The 9,194-nt window shown below is 46.7% G+C and overlaps 1 protein-coding gene across 1 annotated transcript; it reads left to right on the top strand.

Moving 5' to 3' along the window:
* LOC118700203 (acrosin-like) lies at positions 1-2,911 on the top strand. The gene is made up of 5 exons (XM_036404595.2): positions 1-71; positions 801-1,043; positions 1,345-1,610; positions 1,871-2,016; positions 2,492-2,911. Exons 1-5 carry the CDS (start codon positions 1-3, stop codon positions 2,909-2,911), a joined length of 1,146 nt encoding a protein of 381 aa, XP_036260488.2.
* The last annotated feature ends 6,283 nt before the right edge of the window (positions 2,912-9,194 follow it).

The raw sequence follows: 9,194 nt of genomic DNA, 5'->3' as shown, positions 1-9,194 counted from the left end.
ATGGATTGGCTCGGCCTCCTTGTCCTGCTGACCATGACCAGGGTGGCACAGAGTATCCAGTACACCTGTGGGTAAGTGGCCCCAGGCCCAGGGAGGGAGCCATGACAACACTTGCGGCCTTTCCTGGAGGGACCCACTTGTCCTCCATGGCCAGGCCACAGCTTCACACCCCCTGTGGGGTATGAGCATAGAAGCTCATACTCCCACAGGGATTGGCTGGGAGGAGCTGGCTGAATAAGAGGGGACGGAAACAAGGGAACTATCCAGAAAATAAAAAACTTTAATAGCAAAAATAACAAACGTCACACAGGTACAGAGGCTAAGTTCCAAAGACCCCTTTGGTGGGGCAAATGCAGCCAGGTATAGGGGCACAATGTCCAATCAGAAAGGTGAACCCAGGATATGACCTTATAAGAAAAAGGTCTTGACCAAAGGTGAAGGAAAACTGGAAACTTGACTAAATATAGGAAGGTTCTATAAGCATACTACTAACTCCCATGACCCCATGGTTCCCACTGTGGCCTGGTCAGGTGTCCCTTCTCAGCATACTGTCTGCCATGGTCTGAGGTCAAAACATTCTGTAAAAGCATCTGATGTAGAAACATCAGTAGGACAAGATCCCACCATGGGAAGCCTCAGTTCCTTGCCAGCAGCCAGGTGCTGGCACGGACAGACACACACCCCATGGGCTTCCCTGGCCTGCTGTGCATGCAAACCCTTGTGGGGAGGGCAGAGGGCTGAGCCTCAGCCTGAGCCACAGCAGGCCATGAAGAAGCATGGAAATGACTTTCTGCTTGCAGAGGGACCTGCGGGCTCCGAGCTGTGATATCTGCCTATCACCCCACAACTAATTCCTATGGCAACATGGCTTATGACCCCAGCATGACACGTGTCGTGGGTGGCACAGGTGCCAAGCCAGGGACCTGGCCCTGGATCGTCAGCATCCAGCACCCCTGGATACCACGCCTGAAGCATCTGTGTGGAGGATCCCTCATCAGCAAACAGTGGGTCCTCACAGCAGCCCACTGCTTTGATGAGGTCACGTAAGGAGGAGCAGGGAATGGGGACATGTCCACAACACCAGCAAGTGCCCTGCCAGCAGCACCACCTGCTACTCCCATGCCCTTTCCTCTCAGGCAGCCAGGCTGCCACAGTGCTCAGGAGAAGCCTGGGCTCATGCCAAGGCTTCCTAGCAGCCTCCAGCTTGACATTCCCCCAGCCTAAGATGTGCAAGGGCACTCACACCTGCCAGAGCACTGCTACCTTTCTGCCATGCCAGCATACTGCTGGGCTGCTGTGGCACATGCCTCTGCTCCCTCTCAGCTCTCTCTCCACGCCTTCTAGGGAAATCAGCATGGTGTATGTGGTGATTGGGGCCACCCAATTGACTAAGCCAGGCCATGGGGCACAAGTGCGCCATGTCAAGCAGGTGCTGATACACCAGTACTACAACCATGATGACATGAGCTATGACATTGCCCTGATGGAATTGGACCATCCTGTCCAGTGCAGTCCCTACATCCAGCTGGCCTGTGTCCCCGATGCCACACTGAGAGTGTCAGAGCTGCAAAACTGCTGGGTGGCTGGCTGGGGTGCCACTGCTCCAAGAGGTGAGTCCCCAAGAGCGACTCTTGGGCCAGCTCAGCACACTGGGGAGATGGTTTCGGTTTCCCCACAGCAGAGGCCAAAGTTGTAGTTAGGGTGTAGGACGTACACCTTTGCAGAGATGGGTTTGGCCTGCTCCCCAGAGGCTGGCAGCAGCTCCAGTGCCTCTGCAGAGCACAGCCAAGCCATGGATCCCCCACAAGAAAGCCATGGGAGGAGAACTGGGAAGGAGCTGCTGGGGGCTTTTTCCTTTCTCTGCTCACAGCTCAAAGATCAAGTGATCACCTGCAGGAGGCCAAGGTACACCTCATCAATATCGAGCTGTGCAACAGCACCTTCTGGTACACAGGGAAAATCCACACCCACAACTTGTGTGCTGGTTACCCAGAGGGCACCATTGACTCCTGCAAGGTAGGAACGTGCCACGAGCCACTCAGCCCCCAGCAGCACCAGCAGCCAGGGAAGCACCACCCCAACACAGCCCAGGGCCTGCTTTGCCCGGCCACTCACTCACCCTCCCAGCCCCAGCTCCCCCTGACTGCTGTGGGGGCTTCCCACACACTGCCCATCCACACCTGCCTGCCCAGGCCTCCCCTTGTGCCAGAAAGCCCAGAAAGCCCAGCTAGGGCTCCTTGTAGCCCAGAGGTCCAGGTGCCAAAGTTCCATCCACTGCACATCCAGGAGTCCTGTGCAGATAGGATGGAGAGAGCCCTACCCTACAGGACCCCAAGCCATTCACAGCCAAGCTTCTGGAGGCTCCAGCCTCTGAGCAGAGCTTTTCTCTGCCCAGAATAAAGCTCTGGCAGGGGCTGTGAGAGAGAAGGAGACAGCCCCAGTGCTGGCAGGTGCCACTAACACCACCTTGATCCTCTGTGCTCTGCTGCAGGGTGACAGCGGTGGTCCTCTCATGTGCCAGGACAACAACGCTGCCTACTGGTGGGTCATCGGAGTGACCAGCTGGGGAAAAGGCTGTGCCAGAGCAAGGCGTCCTGGAATCTACATCTCCACTCAGTACTTCTATGACTGGATCCTATTCCACATGAACCTGAGCCCAGATGGAAGTTCCTCTCCAACATCTCGGGCATGTAGTCATTTTCTGATTACTTCACACCCCTGGAGTCATTATATTCCCACCTCACAAACCTCTCTGAAGCCGTGGCCAAGACCAACCTCCTCCCCAAAACCAATTCTAGTACCAACACTGGGCAAAGTTAATTCCTGCCTATTTCCCATCAAGATTCTGATGGAATTCTTTACTCGAGTGAAGCAACTCCTCCAGCAGACCTTTGATCAAAACACATCTTGAGCAGCAGGGCAGCCATGGTCCAGGGCAGGCTGCAGTGCACCACAACCATTTCCTTCTGGGGCAATGCCTGCTGTTCCAAAGGCAGCCTCAGGGTCAAAATCCTGCTCTGTCCTGACCACACTCATCTCCTCTGTGCACACAGACACCGCAGTTGACTTACCTGAAAGAAGTAAAGTTGCCTATGGTCACAGGGAACCATCTTTTTGACTAAATTCCAACTCCTGGGCAAAGCAAGGACTTCTATGCTTGGCACCTGCAGAATGAGCCTGGGGGCAGACCTGCTAGGCACAAAGGGACAGAGTAGCTCCAAAGAGCTCCAAAGTGCCCGGTCAGAGAGGAAAGTGCTCTGAGCCACCGTTGGCTGGAGGAACCTGCTATCTCAAGCCTTGGAAGAGGATAGGAAAAAAGCACATACCTTGGGGTGGTGCTCAAATGCACATGGGCTGCTGATTTAGGGCCTGGTGAGAGCCTGGGCTAAGGGAACAGATCTGGGAAATCCCAAGCATGACAAGGGAAACTCCTGGCTCCTGACTGGAGTGCCAGTGCCCTAAGGCAGAGCCAGATTTCACAGCCAGCAAAAGGGCATTGAGGTGCCAGGTGGTCACACTTCACAGATACTCAGAGGAAGAGCTGGGGTCATTCTGGGGAGAGGAACCTGGCACGAACCCTAGGAAAGCACACCAGGAATGCCGTGGAAGGCCAAGGTGAGTGGGCCAACACTACCTGCAACACCAAGGCTGTTCACAGGCATGGCCAGCCTGTGAGCCAGGGGGAAATGATGCCGGGGCTTGGCTCCATATTTGAGAGGAGAGGAGGGCAGAGAAAGGGAGGAGTTGTGGAAGATGAGAGGGCTGTATAAGTGTGGCCAATGGAGAGAAGGAGCAATTAAAGAGCCAACTGCAGAGACACAAACTGCAGCTTGCTGTGCTGGTTTGCCTGAGGGCTGTAGATAATCACCACAGGATGGGAAAGAAACTCTTTTGCCCTTAATTTCCCACAGCACAATGGCATGCACCATGGCCTGTGGCTTAGAGCAGGAGCGTCCTCCTCTGTCTACAGCATTCAATTGCTCTATGTCACTGGCCACCCTGGCATGAGGGTGCCACAAGTGCCCTCATTAGATCGAGCCCAAAAGAGCAATCGAACTCCCCAGCAGCAAGGGTATGGAGCCTGCCAGAGGTCATTTCTCTGGCTGATGGCACCAGCACAGACTGGTGCACCTGCATTTCACTGCACTTTTGCAGGAAGAATGATGTAGCTTGGACACTTTACTGCTCACCCACTGTGGCTGTGACTGGATTGGCTCCTGACCCAAGCACACACATGCTTCCTGAAGGAGCCCTGTTCCAGAGTGATTCTGTTTTGTGAAGAATCTTGTGGGAAAAAGGCTGTAGAGAGCAGGGTACCAGTGAAATTCCCCAGGGGCTGCACAGGTCCCTCTGCTGCTGACCTCTCTGCTACTTTCTTTAGGCCCCTCTTCTTGCAGGATGAGGTCATATGACCTATATGACCTCATCCTGCAAGAAGAGGGGCCTAAAGAAAGCAGCAGAGAGCCTTCTTACAAGGGCAAGTTCTGATAGAACAAGGGGCAACGGCGTTACAGGGACAGAGGGCAGCTTCAGCTGGGATAATAGGAAGGAAATCTTGATTGTGAGGGTACTGAGGCACTGGCATAGGGTTGCCCAGAGCAGCTGTGGATTCCCCATCCCTCAAAGAGTTCAATTACAGGTTTTGACCCAGGCTCTGAGTAACTGGGTCTAGTGCAAGATATTCCTGCCTATAGGAACTGGATGATCCTTAAGATCCCTTCCAATCCAAACCATGATTCTAAGATCTGTGGAGTGACATTGAGCAAAACTCTGCCTTCTTCAGCAGCACTTATGAACTCCAGCTGTCATTTATTACCGAATGAGTGTGAATATACTGTCGTATGCAGAATTCCACATTTGGTCTTGGATAATAAGTAGAAATTAAACCAGCAATTTAGTAACAGTTACAACAGACACATCTGCACCGTAATGTCAAATTGATACAATCACCTTATCAAATACATGCATGAGTGCCTTCTGAGTAATGTGGCTAGTACTCATGGGGAGAGAGCAAATACTGTATACAAAGTATAAATATATATATAAAAATATAAAAATAGCTGTCGCAAAGTATTCTCTCTTGGGGTATCTGTGACAGACTTAGCTGGCAAGGCATTGAATTCTTTGTTGCGAGCTCCTGCATGAGCACCAGGCAGAATGGGGGCAGGACTAGGAGCATGAGGATTCCTTACTACTGGCACAGTTTATGAGGTTCAGTAAAGGTTGTATTTGGAGAACAGAGGATGGAAAGATGCACCTGATAGTTATCTTTTCCTGTATATTGCACTTCTTGCATATAGAAAAAGAATTCTAAACCTTTATTTTGGAGAAAAAACAACATACTGGAGAAATTCCTTCCATTTTGTACCTAGACAGAGTGTTCTGACTCACAGCAAAGGCAAGAGAGGGGTGAAGATGAGATGGGCCAGACAACATATCTCATCTGATCATTCTGAGCTGGATTAAGTCTGGATTTAAGTAACCTTTTCTCCTCTCTACATACTTAGGACCACTGCAGGCTTCTCCAGCTGAAATTAATCTACAACAGCCTGTAAGGCTTAACATAATTCTGGCTGTGCCTTGTTCCAAATTCATTCTTTGCAACTTGAGGTAATGTAGAAGGCATGAAGACTAGTGTCTCAATCTGACTATTCTTGAGATTTTTCACAAAGCCCTCTGGAGTGTTTACTATCCTGGCCTTCAGTTACAAGAATATTTTAACCCAATCTCCAGATAACCTGAATCCTAAAGTCATCTTACAGGTTTATGTTTTTGAAGCAATAAGATTATTAAGATAACCTGGATCTTTTAAAATCATTGAATATTTGTTATTAATGCTGTTCTCTCAGAGCCCTGTAATTTACATTTCTTGATTTTCACTCAAGGATGTGATGTAAACAGAGTTTTACCAGAGAGACAAGGTACATTCCCATATACACATACTTAGAGGATGGTAAAAGCCCACAGCATTTTTACTTCCCACAGTTTCCTTTGCATTTTTGGAAGTCTGTCTGGGGAGAGATCCATACCATAAATCGCTCATATCTGTCGTGAAATGCCAGACTTCCTGGTTTGAGATTGCACCACTTAGTCCCCTAAATTCTGTGTAATAAGTTACACACATTCCTCCTTGGTACATTTCAGGCTTATGTGAAGTTATGAGTGTCGCGATTTGAGTAATTGTAAACCATGCCTAATGCTTAATAAAGGAATGGTTTTAGATCACCCATACATGCACCCAGAACATACCAGAGTTGTGCATACTTGATTCCTATTGTGTGCTGAAACAGGATTTTTTATTTGAAAAGCCACTTCTAGTAATGAAAGCAATTCCTGCCGCTCTGACATTTCTGCCAGTGTGTAGCAGTAGGATGTGCAGCACTAAAGCCTAGAGGGAAACAACCTGTCTTGTTCCTGTTTTCACTCACCTTGGTGGATTAGACTTCCAGGCTGGCATCCCTGTCTGTCCTTATCCCTGCACACAAAGGGAAGATGTTGCTAAGCAGTTGTGGACCATGCAAACTACAGCCTGGTTTGAAAATGAAGAATTAACTAGATTAGTTTTGATGAAGACAAGGTACAGCTGAAGAACAGGCAGGGGAAAGGAAAAAAGTAAAATAAAAGGCAGCTGTAATTTGCACTAGAGAACAGACAGTGTCCAAACAGAAGAGGGAATTTTGAAAGGAAAGAGGAAATGTTGTGTGTGGACTAAATGGAAGAAGTACATAAAGAATGAGATGTTCTTCAGGGCAAGCGCTGTCTCTATGCTTCTATATCACCTAACACTGCAAAGCTCCAATCCAGAGGTCTTCAAGGAAAATACCAGAAGCAGGTGAACAAAAAGTGCTGCCACCAAAGCTTTCACCTCAGCCTCTCACCAGTCCTGACTTAAACACAGCCTCACAGCCATCTTTAGTGGGACATAAAGAACATGGAAGGAAATGGGCTGGAAATTGTTAGTTCAATTTTTTGTCCTGGGAAATTTTTATCTCCATTGACTTCTTAAGTCATGCTGGTTTGAGAGATGTCAAGGTTGCAGCTGCCTCAGGTGACTGTGTAGTGACTGAGGACTCACCATATATTTTTTGTAACACTAAGGATGTCACTCAGCATTCATGCATTGCTCATAGAGAACTCTTCTTCCAATAAGATGTTCTGTGCTAATTAAACATGGCCAAATCCCATGCTTTTGTATTGCCTGAATTCCTGGGCCTGAGAATCTGAATCATAGCATTCCATGAAAAAGTGCATTAGCTATTTGGCTTGATATCTTACATTATTATTCTAGAGATATGAAGGCCAAGCAAAAACAATGCAAGTTTTTCTGAGCATAATAATGTTTTGTCTTTAATTCATTGCAATAGTACTTATTCTCAATAATGTTCAGTTTTCATGTATATTTCAGAAACCTATTTCACAGGCTGAAGCAGTCTGTTGCAATTAAAATGTGAGTGAATCTGAACCAACTTATCACTGTCTCCTGGTGTTCAGAGCACTGAAAGAAAAGCTGAGAGAAATAAGTAAGGGTAATTGCTTCACACCAGTGCAGCTTTGCTTGTAGTGGGTATCAGGCAGTCATTTGTTCTGTTTCTTCCCTGCTTTTAGAGGTTTACAATAGATTTCTAGAAATCTTAATTCACAAATATATCTTCAGACATCTCTTAGATACTACCTAGAGTGTTAAATAATGCAAAATATCTAAATCTCATAGGCTTATTCAGTGATAGAGTCTGACTGGATGGATTACTTACATGTCATATCTCTGAAGTACTTTTTTTTTAAAAAAGTGGTTGTTTAAATAAATATGGATTTTCAGTATGTAAGCTAGACCTCTCTAGAGAGGTGTTTAAAATCTAGGGACCTCTGTTTTGGTTCCGGTTAGGAATGCAGCTGACATGTCTGTGGATGCAGAATCATTCCTGCTTTGCTACCATGCTACCAATCAAAGCAAAGTTCATCTTTTCAGATTCTTTATTCATTTCATTAAGACCTTGATGTCACTGATCTGAGAGAAAAATCAGGGAGAGTTATAGAAAAGAAAGGATGCCTGATCTTCATGATCCTTAATGAGAGAAAACCTGAATGTCAACAAAGCAAATCTGCCATCTCAGAGAATGAGTTCAGACTGCCATCTGGGGGATTAGGGCTGAGAAATTCAGCATGAGTAGTGGAACTAATGGGATACCTTCCAGTAGTCAGAACATTCTTTGCAAAAATCTTATCAACTTAAATTTTTACTTAGTTGTTCAGTTCACAAATTATTTGCAAACCTGACCTCATTTCTGAGCACTCGTTGAATTGTCTGTATGAATAATTTCTGACCTAGAATTTTTCTTCTACCATCTCTTCAATATGTTTCTGATCTGTGACTAGTTACTTGACATGGGAGTTTTGCTCAGTTTTGATTAGGTGGGTTTTTTTCTCTTGGTTTCTTTTTAAAGAGGGAAGTAAAGTATACTGCATAGTAAAGAGTGGTTAATTAACAAAAATCATGCTGTGATAGTTAATATGGTCATATAGGTCATATGACCTGTCTGTGATGGTCACCAGAAAAAAAGAGGACCAGTCTCTACCAAATCTCTACCCAGGCATTCATAAGAAATTGAGGAAATGCTTCCCTAAAGTTTGTGTGTACAATATTGGCTTTGTGCAAAAGTTTTATGACCAATGTAACAAACACCATCTAATGTAACAGCTGGTTAGAGAGAGAATTGCCACCCACAAGGGCTTGTAGGGAAAACTACACCAGAGTGCAAAGCAGCAAGAGGGACCAGAGCTGCCAAACCACAGGGGTATGCAAGACAGCTTGACATGGCTGGTTTTCTGTGGTCATGATGAAAATGGAATTCTCCATCAACTATCAGCCAAAATGGTGACTCTAATTAAAGACCTGTAAGAGCTGAATATAGTTATTTTCTGCTGTAACTTTCACATGAACCGAACAGTACATGAAAATACTTGTGATTGCAGATCCACTCCACACAGAGGTAAGTAGGCTGTGGCAGAGTAAGAAGCAGATCCTGTACAAATGCTTTTATAAGTGCCTTTTCACATTTTTGTCTGAAATAAATGTTCAGCAGTCATTAAACAAGTTTTTTGTACACACAGGGAGAAATCCCCATTTCATCTGTGCCAGAGAAAGCTGCACAGCCAGGAATTATATTTGGTTTTTGTCCACAATTTAAGAACAGAAG

The sequence above is a fragment of the Molothrus ater genome, chromosome 3 (assembly GCF_012460135.2).
Source record: "Molothrus ater isolate BHLD 08-10-18 breed brown headed cowbird chromosome 3, BPBGC_Mater_1.1, whole genome shotgun sequence".
NCBI lineage: Eukaryota > Metazoa > Chordata > Aves > Passeriformes > Icteridae > Molothrus > Molothrus ater.
The sequence above is the reverse complement of the archived record's forward strand: the minus strand, read 5'-3'. Positions and strand labels throughout refer to the sequence as shown.